The sequence below is a fragment of the Epinephelus lanceolatus genome, chromosome 22, assembly GCF_041903045.1.
Source record: "Epinephelus lanceolatus isolate andai-2023 chromosome 22, ASM4190304v1, whole genome shotgun sequence".
NCBI classification, from domain to species: Eukaryota; Metazoa; Chordata; class Actinopteri; order Perciformes; family Serranidae; genus Epinephelus; species Epinephelus lanceolatus.
The window spans coordinates 14,745,001-14,762,271 of NC_135755.1; the positions used below are offsets into that span (position 1 = coordinate 14,745,001).

General features: G+C 42.9%; 1 protein-coding gene across 1 annotated transcript in view; it reads left to right on the plus strand.

Annotated features, from left to right (window-relative positions):
• Positions 1 to 17,271, plus strand: part of tesk1b (testis associated actin remodelling kinase 1b) — a 44,477-nt gene that overhangs the window by 13,594 nt on the left and 13,612 nt on the right. The window contains exons 3-6 of the mRNA XM_033610303.2: positions 11,734 to 11,855; positions 12,019 to 12,067; positions 15,383 to 15,529; positions 17,013 to 17,095. Coding sequence (XP_033466194.1) covers positions 11,734 to 11,855; positions 12,019 to 12,067; positions 15,383 to 15,529; positions 17,013 to 17,095 — 401 coding nt within the window. The remainder of the gene's footprint in view (positions 1 to 11,733; positions 11,856 to 12,018; positions 12,068 to 15,382; positions 15,530 to 17,012; positions 17,096 to 17,271) is intronic.

Here is a 17,271-nt window from a genome sequence, read left to right on the forward strand (position 1 = left end):
GAAGTTTTCATATCATGTTAAAAATTATACCGATGTTAGGGCTGACCTTCAACTTCATGTTTTGCTGAGCAGAAAAAAAAAAGTCCAAAAAAGTTAATAACTTACAAATTATGGCGAAAAGGTAGTTTCTTGCAACCCTAGAATTAAGATAAAAATATTCACAAACAAAAAAACACTTTGCTGATAAGTAGTGTTTAACTTTTGATTTAACACTAAAAATGAAAACCCTTGGCGCGCACTGCAGCTCAAGCAGACAGATGCGCGACTCAGAGCTGCATGTGTCACTGACACCAGACTCAGAGCACAGCGGACCGGTGGAAAATGTCACCATCAGCATATTATCTTACATCAATAAAATCTATCTTATCATTATTTTAAGTCACATTGTTGAAAGAATTTAGTTGTCTGTGTTCAAGCAGGATAATAGGTCTCCATTCATTGCACGTCAGGCTTTCTGTTTCCTTGTCGGAGATGGTGTTGCGTTCAAGGTCCCCCCAAAAAACGGGAGAAATAAAAGGCTGAATATTCCAAAAAAAAAATTTCCCAATCGAATCCCGTGCCATCGAATGAAGCTTCAAAGCTTCAAATTTTTGGGTCAGCCCTAGATATTATTGTGAAAGAGACAATATGGCACATCCCTACTCCCCAGCAACATTCAGTGTCCGCCCAATCTACTCTACAAATGGGCTCTTCTATCTTTGTTGTGATAGTTTCACTGGATGGCTTTATTGTACGGAGCAAATTACAACAAAGCACCAGGAAAGATGACCAACCACTGAAAGAAAAGAGAAAAATAAATGTCAGTAGACTGTATCATGAAAGTTATCGGTCTTATTTTTTCAAATTTTTATTGTCTTACATTGTAGTAAGAGTGATTACACACGTTAAAGAAGCTAACGTGCACAGAAATAAATACAAGTGTACCTTGAGATTTTGGCCTTTGGTGTACCTTCGGCACAAGAAGTTTGAAAACCACTGCCCTTGGCAACCAGAGGCATCATGTCTGGCTCTTAGAAATTGTAATGCACATTTGTCACTATTTTTAAAACACTTTTAGAGGCGAAACAATGTGATGAATTGGAGAAATAGTAAGTGTTAGCTGCAGCCGTAACCTTCTTTCTTTGGGTTGGTTATCTGAATCTTTTGTCTCATCTCATCAGTTGCGGGTGAACACTGACTCCTACTGAAAAAAGCATGTGTGTGAGAGAAAGAGAAACTGATTGTGGGACTCACCTGTCAGGACGTGTTGGGGTGCGACCAGCTCTTAGTAAATCCTGGCTGCCGGAACAATGTCAGCTCTGAAAGATAAAAGACAACAAAGGAGGGGAAAAAAAACAGATTCTTAGGGGTTGCCTGCACACGCAAACCACTATCCATCATCAGCTGTCATCTGCGTGCTTGTGATCAGTTTCAGTGTTCGGGATTAGGAGGCTCGGTGTGTGTCCATGTTGCTTTAGAATGATGGTGTTTGTATGGAAAAGCCAGTGTAGACTTGAACATCAGCGGCTTAGTGTGGCACTTTTCCCTCATTATTCCCCTCTCCTCCCTCGCTGTAGTCTGGACTTGCTCCGCTGCCACTTGCAGCACAAGTATTTAGCTTTGTTTACATTCTGCACAGATGCACAAACACGAAAGCGCTGAGCATGTGATGTGCCTGCCTTCACTTGAACCACCGTGTTTATTGCTTCAAATATTTCAACTGTACCAGGGATTAAAATAGAGAAGTGTTGGGCAAGAGTTGCACAATTATCTGTTTCCCTACCCCCCCTCTGTTCCATTATGGTTACCAGTGTTTTTATATGGGTATCTCAAGAGACAGGGAACGTGTGTTTACATCAACACACAATGAGCGTTTCCTCCCGTCCACATGTTGGCGATAGCTGAACCCTGAAGAAGGCCGCTCCCCTGCAAGAAAGTAAACAAATGGCTCAGTGTTTGCATATGTGTGTCAAGTCTGTATCAAAGACATTGTGTAATGTTTTGGTGGTGCAGCAAAGCTCAGTTGTTTTTATCGTCACCTCTGCGACATGTTTTTTAAAGGGGACTTTTATATATATATATATATATATATATATATATATATATATATATATATATATATATATATATATATTACAATGTCTGATGTTAGTATTAAACAAGACCAAAATTTCAAATAATGAGGTAAAAGTATGTGAAAGTAATCCCTGTCAGCAAAACCTTAAGCGTCAGACTGTTCTGAATACTGTTTCCGATTGTTTTTTCTACTTTTTACATTACAGTGTTTACATTACATACACTGCTACATGTAGTAATATGCTAACCCCAGGAAACATGTCATTTTGGTTGCCAATATTGTTAATTTCTCCCCGACTTTGGATCCATTTCCCACTGGAACATGTCCACTTGTCTTTAGAGGCTTCTATTGATGATTTTTCACGTTATAAAGTGCTGCTGTTCTCCATTACAGTCATTCCTCAGCTGCAAGTACACTGCTACATGTAGCTACATGCTACATGCTTTTGGTTGTCGATATTATTAATTTCTCCTCGATTTTGGATCATATTCCCACTGGAACATATCCGGTTGTCTTTAGAGGCGTCTATTGATGATTTTTCACGTTATAAAGTGCTGCTGTTCTCCATTACAGTCATGTGTCTGTGGTAAAATTCTGTAGCTTCAAGTACACTGCTACATGTAGCTACATGTTAACATCGGGGAAAACATGTAATCTTGGAAGCTGATATTGTTAATTTCTCCCCAACTTTGGATTATATTCCCACCGTCACATGTCTGCTCGTCTTTAGAGGCATTAACTGATGATTTTCTAATCGTAAAAAGTGCCACAATTCTCCGTTACAGTCATTTCCCGGCTACAATGACGGTGCAGAGATGTTGAGACCTGGGTGAATAAAGAGAACTGGATACAGTGTTTGAGGTGGGGCCCTGTTCAGTCCATTGAAAGCTGTGGCTTTCAAATTACCTGGATATTCTGCTTTTACATTGTTCGGCCCAAAGAGCAAGCACACTTGAGACTTCTGCTGGCCGAGTTGGCTACTTCTGGTTTAGATCTCCACTAACTCAAATGGGGATAAAATGATTCAATCATGCAACTCTTCTTTCAAAATGTTATCTGAAGAAATGGATAAAATCCCAATAGTAAAAAAAAAAAAAAGGTGTATACACTAATTTACAGACGTCTCTTTTACAATGTAAGTCTATGGGAAATAGTCTTTTGTGGCCCAGTGGGACCGCATGATGGACCTGGAAGGTGTAATTTTACACTGACCTGTCAGAGCAGACTGGACTTTTCTAGGAGGGCGGCTTGAAGAGACGGGCGTTTAAAACAGAGCCTTTCAGACAGAGGGTAAATACAGGTGTCCCAGCACAGATGATGAAAATAAACTGTTGTTTTGAACATCAGAGCTTGTAAACATGCTCCAGTAGAAACCAAAAATACACCTGAAAATGAGCATAATAGATCCCCTCTAAAGAGTCGGTTCACTAAAATCACACATTTTTTAAATCTATTTGTGTGAAGCCACACAGATTGTATATTTCTTTTGCCCAGCTTTTTATATCCGTCTCTGAAATGTCTGCCTCCACCCTGATCCAGTGGAGGTGAATTAAAGTTGTGCAGCATGACATTTTAAAGATTCAACAGGGCCATCTCTTCCCAGAAACTGTGTCCTTATTTCTCTGGGTAATTCAAAGATTTAAGATTCTGGGAAAAGCACTCCAGCGATTTGAGGTATCGCACTTGCAAGATGTTGAGGAGACAGATTTTTAAGAAAGGATGATCAAAGTCAAACCAGCAGAGTCAGAGATATCGAGACTTTTAGTCCTCTCCCCTGAGTTTCACACTTGCTCTAGTCATTGTAAAAATTGGCAATATGAGACAAAATAGAAAGACATATTGCTCCTTGCTTCTGTCCACAGGAGGCACCTTCCTGGGTGCCACCGCTCTCTGTCTGCATCGTACATTTGGCACTGTCGCTGCCTGAAGGGTCTGAGCTGTCCTCCCTCTCTGTCTCCACACTGTTGCCCACTCTCTGTCTGTCTCTGTCCTCTTTTCTTTTTCATCCTCCTCTTCGTCACCATCATCCACCAGAGCATGACTACCTGAGCAGTTGAATGTAGGCTGTCTAAGTTAATGATAATGTGCGTCCCGTTTCTCTTTCATTGTGGATATATGTGTCTCGCAGGTTACGCCACATTTTCTCTACTGCTTCTTGGTCAAACGACTCTTCTGACAGATGCGGAAAAATTGCAGAAAATTTGATCTGTACCCAAAACTTTAATGATGGACGAACGTTTCGGAGTCGGTACCAACAGCATAGGCTTCACTTTGACATAGAGCCTATGCCGTGTCCTACGCTGTAGCCTGACGTGCGCCTTCCCAGACATGTAACTACACTTTGCGGTGATGCAGACCACTGTGTCTGTTCTACCCTCTCTGGCTGGCAAATGCCCACATATATTCAAACTCCAAGTTTGTAACACAGGCTTTGTGTAATTTAGACCTGCTACTGGGAAACTTCGACTCACCTTTCTCTTCATTTAAAGAACAAGCAAATAAAGAGTGAGCAACAGGTCACTGATGATACACACGTATTCTATGAACATGAGTGACCCCTCATGTTTAGACCTGTGTACGTGTAAGAGCTGTGGGGGCGTGGTCAGCCCAGTGTTGTGCAACAGCCCAAGTGAGTCGTTGTGTGTCAGCTTGTCTGCTACCTGGACTGATAGCCTCCTGGATCAGGTTGTATTTCGACCACACAGAGGGGGGGACCTCCCGGCTCGCTCGCTGATGGACCCATCTTGGCAGGGTGCATCATTTCAGTCGCCTGCACACACACATTCACACTCTTTTTTTTTTTTGCTTTTCACGCTACAACTGAGAGCAGAGCCTCAGGAGGCGGCTTAAGCCTTGAGCTGTTTTGTAGGAGCAGCTAATTTTCTCAGTTCTCCGACACACACATACTCAGAGTGTGTGGAGTTCACCCCCTCAGGGACTTTTCACTCACAGTGCCTTCACACGTCAGCTCAAAGCTCGCTTGTCAAATCGGTTGAAGCTTTCCTGTTTTTGTCCTAAAATGTTGATTCTAAGGCAAATTTTTTGCTTTAGTCTGGATAAAAATGCTGCAGAAGTTGCACATTTAATGATGATGGGACTTCTCCTTTTGAAGGGTAGATGCTATTTTTATGTGCCAGGCTACAGACGGGTAAGACTGCAGAGTACTTTATCATGTAAATACCACAATGACTCGACTGTTTGCAAAGCAGAACAGTATGATCTAAATGATCAGCAGAGTCTTATGGTGACAAAAAGAGATTTTAAAGTAGTCTTGCTGTATTTGCCTCCAACAATCCCATCATTTAGCAAGACATCCTCAGTTATGTTGACATTGGGAAGTTGTGAAGTGACCTTGAAATCCAGGAGGGAAAAGATGCCTGTAGAGTTGACCAAGTGTCCAGAGGCAAAGTCATTCAGCTGTGTGTGTGTGTGTAGTCAGTCGTTTGGTCACACTCCACCACAGCCCACCTCTGTAACACTGCAGTAACGTGATTTGTTCTGCAGACTTTTTCTGCAGAGTTTTCTCTCGGACACCTGAAAAGTGTCGGAGATACAAAATAATCCCATACATGGTGCAAATTCAGGCCTGTAGCTACCACTTAGGACAGAAGGGTCATGTCCTTGATATCGTTTCTGGGAGCTGGGATGTTTAAGCATCCTATATTCTGAATTTCACATGTTTTTAAGGATTGGTTCAGAGTCAAAATCCTTAAATTTGACTGTATACAAATAGCAGGATTTGTTTTTTTTTGCCAGCGGAGTTGTATTCCTGGCATTGATGGAAATGCTTTGAAACAGCATTTTAAGCAATTGTGTATGGCAATATTGGCTACAATATATTTTAGTAGTTAAATTATTATGGAAATCGTGCAAAAAGGAAAAATTGGTGGACTCCTTCTGAACGTTTTTCCTGTATAGAGAATACGAGGCGGCTGGCTTCGTCAGATTTTGTGCTGCCTCCAACTCTTGACACATCTCTGACAGGTAGGGGTGGGAATCTTTGGGCACCTCACGATTCGATTACGATTATGATTCAGGGGCTACGATTCGATTATAAAACGATTATTGATGCATCTTTAATTTATGTATATTGATGCACTTTTTCACAACACACTTCTTTTTGTCTCACTGAATAAGCATTCAACACTTGCAATTTTTAAAAACAGTGCATTTGTAATAAGAAAGAGTTGAATTCATTTCCATTATATTTTATTAAACATATAAATGGAAATGCTTGCAAACTGGAAAGTTACAACTTCGTTGTACGGAACCAAAGGTAACAACAGGTATCTTAAATCACAAGATAAAATGCGCAGTTAGAGTAACAAATGATTCGGTGGCGACAGACGTCCATGCATCACATGTAACTGCGTTCCTACCTGCCTGCCTTCAACAGTGAGGCCATGACTTCTGTTTTGGTTTGATGGTAGAGTGTCGGTGAAATAGCGTCGGGATGGGATGGTGTATCTGGGCTCCAGTGTACGCAGCAGTGCTCGAAATCCCTGATTTTCCACGACAGAATAAGGACGCAAATCCTTGGCAATAAATGCCGCGATGGCCTTCGTAATTCACTTCGCCTTTTCCGATGAGGGTGGCAGCTTTCTAATTGCTTCCTCGACCTCGTTCTCTGGTCGGTAGCGCCGCTAGTTGCCGCAGCAACAACAGCCTGCCGTCTCCCTGACTCCTCCGTCAGGTGGAATCGGGTTACATGGCTTCTCATGTTTGTTGTGTTGCCAAAGTATTTTATTTTAACACGACACAGCTTACATATAACGTGGCTCTTGTCCAGTTCGCTTCCGCCGTCAACGTTGTAGAAGCCGAAGTATTTCCACACATCTGCTTTTAAATTAGAAGAAGCTGTTCAGCTCTCACGGCGAGGTGGGTAGCGGTCAGCCATGTTTGTTTTCCTCTGTGTGCGTGTCGGCGTGTCTGCTCCAGGTGCACATCCCAAAGTGTCCCGGAGATGACACGTACTGCACTTTTTAGTTCCGCATTATTTAGAACCTTCTGTATTACTCTAATTAACAGATTTAAATAATCGAAATTTGGACGTTTGTGAATCGATTCAGATTCGTCCACATCCGAATCGCAATGCATCTAAGAATCGGAAATTTCCCCCACCCCTACCGACAGGTGTCTTGATGGAAAACACTATTTGGTAGTTAGTGTTGCACTTGGTGGATTTCTGTCAGTTGTAACTGCAGTTGTGGCATAATGTTGATGTGGTGAAGCGCTCGTAATCAGCACACTGCACCGGGAAAGGCACTGCCAAAACTTGACAAAGAGGAAGACAAGAGCTGTCTGTTTTTGGACCTCGGCAAAGCGGGGGTGTCTAAATCACTAAACACAAACACTTCCTGCCGTCATTAGTCTAAATAATTTGGCGCAGGATAGCAGAATGTATCAGTAGTGTATCAGTATTTGTGGTCATGTTCTCAGGCACTTAACCAGGTCATGTTGTGCGTAACTTCGGTACACAAACAAATATTACTAGGGTCGCTACAGAACACTGCTGATGGACGTTTTATTATCCAGGAATTCACATCTGTGACACAACAATCAATGTGACAATTGGGCCACAATTATGCCTCCTGGCCTTAGATGTGTCCGAAGGCATTGTGTTTGGGTTATCCATCAGTCTGTTTGACAGTCCCGTCCTTTGTAACGAGATATCTTGAGACAACTTGAGGGAAATGGTTTTGGTGGTCAAAGGTACAAGGTCAAGTTCATTGTGACCTTGGATCTGTCTCATTCTCATGAACCTGACATCTCAAGACGGCCTTAAGGGATTTTTTTCTAGCTTGTAAAAAGTGTTTTCTTGAGCCAGTTGAAGGCTTGGTACACTTGCACAGGATGGTACCACCTTCGCTTCATTTTTAACCCAGGAAAAACCCCGGCTCGGTATTTCCAAAATCATGGCTACAGCCCTGTGCAATCTAACTGATGATGACGTGACCTCTGCTAATATTATAACACAAAAAAATAATAATTTGTAGATTCAGTTTGTTTTTGGCATTTTTAAACTACCCGTCTGGACTTTGTGAGACTGAAACACATTTCCCTGCTACTACCATCTTCATATTTTCTATCTAAGGAGCCCGAACTCTTTTAAAAGCACAGATCTTTTAAAGGTCTAACACATTTCTCTTGCCCTTGTGTGCATCCTCCATCTGCAGTCTCTGACACGTCCTCCTCCTCCTCCTCTTCTGAGTCTTGCTGTGCATCAGTCTGCCCTGCCGGGCCGCCAGCTAATGACAGACATCGCTGCACATGTTGGCTGCACGGAGCGAGAGCAAAGGATGCCTGCGACCTTTCCTCTGCTGACAGCAGCACTTTACAAGGCTGAGTGTGTTTTGAAGGAGAGCTTTAGGGTGTGTCTGGACCCATGCATGTGAGCCCATCGTGGGTGTGTGTTTACTCTGACTGTGTGTGTGTGTGTGTGTGTGTGTGTGTGTGTATATAATTGCTCCATATCATGGGGTAATCTTGATGTAGGCGTGTACATTGGCATTCCAGTGGCAAGTCCATGGAGATGACCAGCAGAGTGGTTGGCATAAGGAATTTGGAAAGAAACACCACACATACCTCATGGTGGCTTTGTAGGGTTCAGCTTCTCAGCTGCCAAACACACACACACACACACACACACACCTGAGAGCATGTTGCCCAAGCTGCTGACACACTCTCAGCCCTTAATAACGATGAGTGAGAGGTTGTTTATGTAGAAGCTAAAAACTGTCGGGGACAAAACAGTCGGGTGAAGCAGCGTTGCAATTCCAACCCGTGCTGCATCAGCAGTTGGCTCACGTTTGCACTGTAACCTGTGTATATGAGTCAGTGTGTGTGTGTGTGTGTGTGTGTGTGTGTGTGTATATGTGTGTGTGTGTGGCTGTGAGACAGTGCCAGACAAGCATGTAAGAGTTTCTTCAGCTGAGTGAGAAGGCAGCTGTGTGCGGGGAAAAAGCGGACAAGTGTGATGTAAATCCACAGCCATGCACAGAGCCCCACAGTCCTGTTTGCCAGATAAATCTGTGCTAATGGAAGCAGGAGGAGACTGTGTGTAAAGAAAACTCTTAATCGGCTGCAGAGCTCCGTCTACCAGCCTGCAGGAGTGTGCCTCATCCTCTAATGCTGTAATAACACACAATAACCAGTCCTGCAGCCCCTCCACGCTCCTGCTGCGTGTTTAAATTTCTGCTCCAACTTCCTCTACTGCAAGAGGAAGCAACTACTGTACACAATTAAGTGTGTGCGATTTACATGTGTGCAACCATGCATGTGTGCAGCACTTTGCCACAGGCTGAAGTCCTCAAGTGGCTCAGTGGAGACGGGATTTAGTGCCGTGGCGGAGATTGACTCCCATTGACTGGCCATTAAGATGAGGTGTGTGTGTGTGTGTGTGTGTGTGTGTGTGTGTGTGTATATTAATAGTGTTACTCGCTGCACTCTAGTCTGCTCTCTAATAGGCTTTGTGGTTTTTTTCCATCACCGCTCTGATCCAGAGCCCAGCTGAGATCCAGGCCAGTGTCACACCGACTTCAGCTTCAACACTTCTGACTCCAGACTCTGACCCCTTACACGCACTCTCTCTCCCCTCCTCCCTCACCCTTTCATTCTTTCATTACACACTCATCATGTCACTAATGAAGTCACAACCTGAAACCCTCCCCGGCCGGATCAACTTTATTATTAGCTCCAGGGGAATTTGGTTTGCAGTCAGGCATTAAAAGCCTGATTGCAGATCCTGAATGCAAACAAAAGTGTGGCCCGACAAGCAGTATTCAAAACATAAGATCATACCCTGTCTTTTAAGAAGGGTTAGGTAGTCTGTAAGTTTGGCAGCATTACCAAAATGTAGCTTTTTCCATACCTTGATTTTAGTAAATCTAGAAATTTAGTACAGAAAGTACTTAAGTTTTAAAGGGAATGTCTCATGCTAATAAGTAAAGTTTAGCATGCTAAAATGCTCAACTCAAGATTTTTAAAATGGCTGTTTCTTCGGGAAACTCACTGCATTTACTAAGGGAAAAACTTAGATGGCATTAGTATGGTTATTGTGAGCATTATTGCAGAGAGCTGCTAACATGGTTGCAGACCCATTTTGGATAGTATCAAAAAAAGAAGGCCCATGTAGGTTTCAATATGTAGACATACTTGGGCACGTAGTAGCACTACAAATAACTCAAAATTAAAACTAAGTTGGGAAATTTTATTTTGGCATCACTGGGCAAAAGTTGCTATTCCAGTGTTGGTAACAACGACCTACACTGCAAAGCAATCCAAAAAAGGAAGATGGACTTATCAAAAAGAGTCTGACAAAAAATATGTGTCCTCCACCTCACTCCCCGCCTCTACAGACCACCTCACTGGGAGAGGAGTTGGCAGCAGCTCAGGAGACGGACATCCAGTCAGTGGCTGCAGCAACATGAATCCAGCCAGCACAAACCCCATCTCCAAGTGATTGGACAGCTCTGACTCCCTGGTGGATCAGCAAACTTTCTGTTGCTGCCCTTACACAGATTAGACCAAGCCCCGTCTGCAGCCCACTGTGAAACTAAGTACTGGGGGGGTCTGTGCTGGCCGAAGGTCTGACTCTTGAAATGCTGCCTGCTCTCCTCCCCGGGGAAGCAGTCACAGCGGCAGGGAGCAAGACGTAGGGACTGTTGGGTGGATAATTCTTTTATTTGTGGTCTGAGACAGAGAGAGCTTTAAAGATGCTTTTGTTGCTGTTGAAGGTTTGTTCAAACACAACTGTGTGACACAGGCTTGCAATTTAAATTATGGCCAGGTTTTAATATATATACTCAAATAAGCACCTAATTTATAACATTAAAACAATTACAGATGAGGCCCTTAAACATGTTAAATCACACAAAATGTACCAATACAAAAGATACGCTTCAGGGCATTTATAATAAAAGCAGCATCTTTTCTTGTTGCATAATGATGGAGCTCTCACCTTCCCTCAGTTTTACAGTATCTAACATACAACACTGGGTTTTCTCACCCCAGTCACAGACACACACTATTAACACAGACAAACTGACATGCACAATGTTAACACACAAACTAACACACACAGGCAGACAGACTCACAAACACCTCTGACTTCTTCCCTCGACACTCTGCCAGAGATTTTAGTGCTTGTCTGCTGCCTGTGTGCATTTCTTCTGCAAGTCAAACTACTTGCCAGGCAAATATGCACTAACATGTAGCCTGGGGGGGGGGGGGAGCATGTCACGTCACCATGGTTACCATACCAGACGGAGCCATTGCCATAGCAGCAGGTTGGGGCACATAAGCAGCCAAAACAAATGAAGAAACTCAGCTGGCCTGCGAATGTAAAGCTCCACTCTGCAGCTGGTCGTAGTTTCATTTCATGACTTCAGATAGTGTTCACTGATTTATGTATCTATAATGAATCATCATAAATGCCTTGCTGAAGGCCTGTTCTGGCTCATATGTGTCTGTTGTACTGACTGTGAGGTTATTTCTCTGGAAAGTGGAACAAGCATTAATTGCTCCATAGTTATTGTTTTTTTTTTTTTTTTTTTTTTGTATAGCTTCTGTTGCTACATTGCTTAATTTCCTTGGCTTCCCGATTTCTTCAGTGTTGTGTCAATAGTTGACCAAAAGTAAAATATTTTTGCTGTGTTTTTTTTTGTTGCTTGGTCCAGGTGCAGCATCGTGTGTCGGGTCAGGTCATGGCTCTGAAGATGAACATCCTGGCCAGTAACAGAGCCAACATGCTCAGGGAGGTCCAGCTCATGAACCGACTATCGCACCCCAATATACTCAGGTGACTGAGACGTTTGATTCCCAACACGCCTTCCTTGTTTTATTTTATTGTTTCTGTTGTATGGATTTCTCCCAAAAAGCCTTGACTCATCAGGAAATGTATTTGTGTGTTTAGAAACTGTTCTCCTTTTTGTTATTTAAGTGTGTGTCTGCTCTGCCTGCAGGTTTATAGGAGTGTGTGTCCATGAGGGGCAGCTCCACGCCCTCACAGAGGTAAGACGCCGATTAACCTGCTGCTGTCATGACGACAGTGACAGCATTCAAGGAGCCAGACTTTGGTGTCAGTTCTATTGGAGTCAGTGGGGCGGGCACTGCAATTCACACTATGACCCATCATGTCTTTGTTGTGTGAGGGTGCTTTCAGACCTAGAGTTGTCTTGCTTTGGTCCCCATCAGGGACTAATTTTGTAACAGGAAGTAAACAAAATGTTGATGAAGAGTACACTTGCAAGATAAATGCGACACTTTCTAATGTCACAGTGGAGGGACAACTACGCAGGTTGATTTTAGCGTCCCTGACCGTGACCACCTCTTCAAGAAGGTTTCGGTCTGGTTGTTTTGGTTCACACCTCACTGTGATTGCTGTGTTCACACCTGCCCAAACGAACCGCACTGAGGAGGCAATTGAACTTGAGTTTGACTGAACCGAACCAAACAGGACAGGTGTGAAAGCACCCTTAGCTTTGACTGAAAAATCCTTCGACCAGATTAAAAAAACACACAATGCGTGAAGCTTACTGATGTTTTTTAATCTAAACATGAAAGTTTGTGTGAATGCGAAGCTTCTCTGTAGCAAGTTTTTCTTGTTATTGGTCTCTAAACAGATCATGGTTCTGTCTTTTAGTTGCAGCTCAGCCTCTGCTATGATGAGTTCTCGTGTGATTTGAAGTGCCTGCCCCATTGACTCCAATAGATACCAGAGTCTGGCTCTTCTGTCTCTGTTGTCATGACTGTTCCTTCTTTTATATTATATTTTTCTTGGGTTTTGTACTGTTTATGTTTGAACCATTAGCCGTACCTGGAATTAGACACCACTATTCAGCAGTGCCGTTTTTGGTACTCTGCTCTCTCTGTAATACCAAAAGTGTATTTTAAGTTGCAAAAAATAAACCCCAAACTCCTGAATTTCAACATTGTAATTTATATAGAACATTTTCATTGTCTTGAGGTTAGACATGTTGCACTGGCCAACTTTGCTTCTCACATTACAAATATTGCAGCAAGTATTATCCGCGTCAAGTTTTAAGAAGTGAAACCACACTTGTGACTGCTTTTGGCTCACCATTGCCCTCCGTGTCTAAACCACAAGCATATGAGATGCTTTTTTCAGTTGCACATGTCACAGAACAGATCTGCTATCATTTTAATCGATGCAGTTGTCAGCATTGGCTCCATGTAGCCTCGCATCACAGCTGTGACCTGAAACTTCAAGTTTATTTCTTCAGCCAATGTCATGTTTTTTGCCCTCGACCACATACTTGGTATGCACATAGACACTACGCACTGCACTCTCAGGCACTGAAATTTGGCACAAATGATTTTACATGTTCAGTTTCCAGCCGTAGTGATGGTGGCCAACCAGTATGTATCAATCACAATAAATCTGTAGCAGGCGAAATCTCAATCTTATCTTATTTTTACATGAAAACAATGCTATAAAGTTTGTTCTTATTTTTCTCCCATAGTTTTCTTTTTCAAACCAGTTTATTGGAGTCAAACTAAATGTACAATTTAGTCCACATTAATATATTACATTAATGGTAGACCTGACATTACAACAGTCACGTCAGCCAGCAAAATCGACAGGTCACCAGACTATCGCAGGGCTGACACATAGACAGACAACCATTCACACTCACAGACAATTTAGAGTCACCAGTTAACCTGCATGTCTGCAGGAGTACCTAGAGAAAACCCACGCTGATACAGGGAGAACATGCAAACTCCACACAGAAGGGCTCCCCCACCTTGGGTTCGAACCAGGAACCCTCTTGCTGTGAGGTGACAGTGCTAACCACTGCGCCACTGTGCTGCCCAATGTGAAGTTTCACTCTTGAAACACCAACTCCAGTGAGCGTACTACTTATAAGTTTCTTAGATCCTGTTGTTGCTGTAAACAAACAAAAGAAAACTGAGATGTGTTATTGATTTTTGATTTTGATTCCTAAAGCGGTTGATCATCTCATGGTTTTTCTCTCCACGTGAACTCCGTCTCAAAAACATCCAACACTGTCTGACAGTCTGACTGCGTTACACAGACTGAGGTCAGGCAGTTCGTGACATTTCACCCGGCTCTTGCGTGTGATGGGTTGACCCGGCGTTACCATGGCAACCGAGCTGCTCAACAGTGAAAAGGGGATGAAGGGGGGGATTTGGTCCTCTGCTGTCAGTAATGGTAGTATTTATGTGACAGGTCTTCGTGTTGCATTGATTGAAAAGGTCAGCAGCTTTCAGACGCGCAGGGGTTAAATATGACCGGGTTTTTAAAATAATGAACTGGTAATAAACGGGTGTGTCAGAGGTTTAGCTAATGGGCAGTGAAATCACTTTTATGGTTCAGGAACTGACCTGTCTATAGGGCGATTAATCAGTGAGCCTGTAAAAATGCCAGAAAAAGGGAAACTCCGGTCGCCTTGTGGTTTAGATACAGTATATACCATTTAACCACAAGGTCCCTGGTGACCTTTGTTTCATGTCACACGTGTTTCCTGTTTCTGTATCTATATCTCACTGTCAGAAAAATGCACATGTTTTAAATATTGCGAGGGACAAGTCCCCTGTCGCATTGACTTGGCACAGAAGTATTGGTTGTTGTGACGTCCCTAACTTCAGTGTCGCAATATTATATATTAGTGATACTTAATTGATTTTAAATTGATAGTTTATCAGCAAGGATTTGTGGTAATGGCTCATTTTGAATTGTGTTTACACCCCCAACCATTAGATCCATCAGTGTTGTAATCTGTCTTCAGTCATTTGACTCAGCTGCTCCAACATAACAACATATCGCTAGTGTAAACACAAAGAACACGGCCCTAGGAAACAGGCAGAATCATCAAGGGCACACTACTATCAATGGCAGTTTTCCCAAAAATAGGTTAAAGAAATCAGAGTATATCACCTTGCTTACATCGTAAAGTATTGAATCGTGGCATTTGCATCGCCTGATTCTTGCAGAAACACAGTCCTTGTAAATCCTCACATTTTAAAAGATGCAGCCAGTAAATATTTGGCATTTAGAGTGATTGACTAATCCTCTCAGAAGCAGTGATTAGTCACGTCACCTTCAGAAGAAGCAGCAAAATAAACTGTGGACTTAAATGAATTAAACAGGACCATAAAAGAGAGAATAATTTAATGTGTATCTAATCTGCATCAGTGAGACATTTAAGTCCCAGACTCCCAAAACAATAAGTGCAGCAGCTTTCATATCGACATCCAAGCAGTTTCTAAATAGAATGACCTCATTGTGCTTTGATTTGTGTGTTTGTATGTTTGTAATAACTCCTCCTGTCGCTGTGTGTCCAGTACATCAACGGCGGGAACTTGGAGCAGCTGTTGGGCAGCGACATGTACCTGTCATGGAGCGTGCGGATCATCCTGGCCCTGGACATCGCCCGGGGACTGAAGTACCTGCACAGCAAGGGCATCTTCCACAGGGACCTCACCTCCAAGGTGACGACACAAACACACATGCATCAGTGCCCACATACAGCACACACACACATCACTGAACAACAGGGAGTCTCAGCTCATAAGAAACTACACTCACTTAACATATGGATTTTCCACGAGAACATGAAGTCAACACACTGGTGGTGTTCAAACAAACATGAGAGTCCTGTAACTGGAAACCATTTGATGATCTTTTGCTTTTTAATGGAGGTTTTGGAAACAGTAAAAAGCTCTGGTGCAGATTTAGAGGCTTTGCAGGTGCGTCACAGATCTGCAGCTGCATCAACAAAAAGGATCTTTGGGAAACGTTGCAGATAAATTCAGTAAAGTGCTGAAGGGAAAATGAATATGCAAGTTATGTCAGGCTACTGAAAGAGAAAGTAGGAAAAACTCTTAAGCAGCCTCCAGCTAAACTGACCTGAGACAGAAGTTGTCCTCAGCAGCAGGCAGCTGATGTTGATATGCTAAGAAACTGAGGTCCTAGCTCGCGCCTATTTCTCACCATAGATGTTTTCCAAGACATATTTTAGTGTACTGTTTAGCTGTAAAATGAGTTTAACAGTCGAGCTGAAACAAAGCACCGCCCACTGGCTCTACCAACTTTTTCATTTTACTAACTAACCGCTAAACAGTACACTAAAATATGTTTCTTAAAACATTTGAGGCGAGAAATAGGCAATGCAGCAACAGAGTCTTGATTCACAGTTCACGATTGATCGCCTCATGTACAAAGGCTATGTCCTTACGCTGAGGCTGCAGGTTCAATTCCTACCTTTGGCCCTTTGCTGCATGTCATCCCCTCTTTCATGCTAGAGTTGTCCTATCCAATAGAGGTAAAACCCCTAAAAAATAAATCTCAATAAGTAAATGAGAGTCATTGGCTCTGATTGGTTGTTTTGGTGCAGTGGATTCTTGTACATGCCATTAGAAGCACTACGAGGAGGAGGAACATGATTTTTTTTCCACACATCATCTGTCTCATGAGCCTCTCTGTGGATGTAGTGACTGTAACAGCAAATATGACACCAAGTTATTTTTATAAACTGCAGCTTTAAGTTGAGCCTGACGGTTCCTTACACAGGAAAGAATGATCCCAGTCACTTCTACACAGGGAGGCGTTCAGCTTAATAACTAAACACTGGTGTGTGGACTGAAAAAGTTGGATCGGTGCATCTCTAGTTTAAATTTACAAAGTCTACAAAGGAAATGTTGACAGGCTGGAAACTGTTGGCTATTAGCAAATCAATTGTGGAGATACTGTGGTGAAGTTGACATGGTGAAATAATCTTAGTGGAAAATGGCACAGAGACCGACCATCTCTGTTCACTGCAAGCAAACATCAGCACTTCTCAGCTACGGTTGCACCAGAGCTAAAAATGAAAAGCTCTGCACAATACAATCTCACTGTTGAAATACACACACTGGACACACGCTTAACAGCAGTAATAGTGATGTGTGTGTGACCTCTGACCCCTCTGTGCAGAACTGCCTGGTGCGCTGGGAGGGCCGCGTGTGCTCGGCCGTGGTGGGAGACTTTGGCCTGGCGGAGAAAATCCCAGATTACAGGTCAGTCCATTCATCAAAACCTCTATCAACAGTGTGTGATTAGATAAGTCACACTCAATAAATCACATTCCTGCACTCTCCCTTTGTCTTATTCGTCCCTCGTGCCATATCTGCCTGAGTGAACGTCTCCCACGGCTTCTCTTTTCCCTCAGCTGAGACACCATCACACACAGAAA